This window comes from Buceros rhinoceros, unplaced genomic scaffold (assembly GCF_000710305.1).
Source record: "Buceros rhinoceros silvestris isolate BGI_N320 unplaced genomic scaffold, ASM71030v1 scaffold39361, whole genome shotgun sequence".
In the NCBI taxonomy this organism is placed as follows: domain Eukaryota; kingdom Metazoa; phylum Chordata; class Aves; order Bucerotiformes; family Bucerotidae; genus Buceros; species Buceros rhinoceros.
Genome location: NW_010393309.1, coordinates 36,432 through 36,632, shown reverse-complemented (window position 1 = coordinate 36,632; position 201 = coordinate 36,432). Strand labels below are relative to the sequence as shown.

General features: G+C 68.7%; 1 protein-coding gene across 1 annotated transcript in view; it reads left to right on the top strand.

Moving 5' to 3' along the window:
* Window positions 1–4: 4 nt before the first annotated feature.
* The window catches only part of LOC104501060 (ankyrin repeat domain-containing protein SOWAHC-like), a gene marked incomplete at its 5' end in the record, with an annotated part of 861 nt that continues 664 nt past the window's right edge, over window positions 5–201 (top strand). Inside the window, one exon of the mRNA XM_010144800.1 lies at window positions 5–201. Coding sequence (XP_010143102.1) covers window positions 5–201 — 197 coding nt within the window.

The window sequence follows — 201 nt, the reverse complement described above, 5'->3', positions numbered from 1 at the left end:
CTCTGCCTCGGACGGGCGGTGGGAGAGCCTGGAGGGGCTGCTGAGCTGCGAGCCAGCGCTGCTCTGCAAGCGGGACTTCATCACCGGCTTCACGGTGCTGCACTGGGCCGCCAAGCACGGGCGGCAGGAGCTGCTGGCCACACTGGTCAACTTTGCCCAGCAGCACCAGCTGCCCGTGGACATCAATGCCCGCACCAGCGG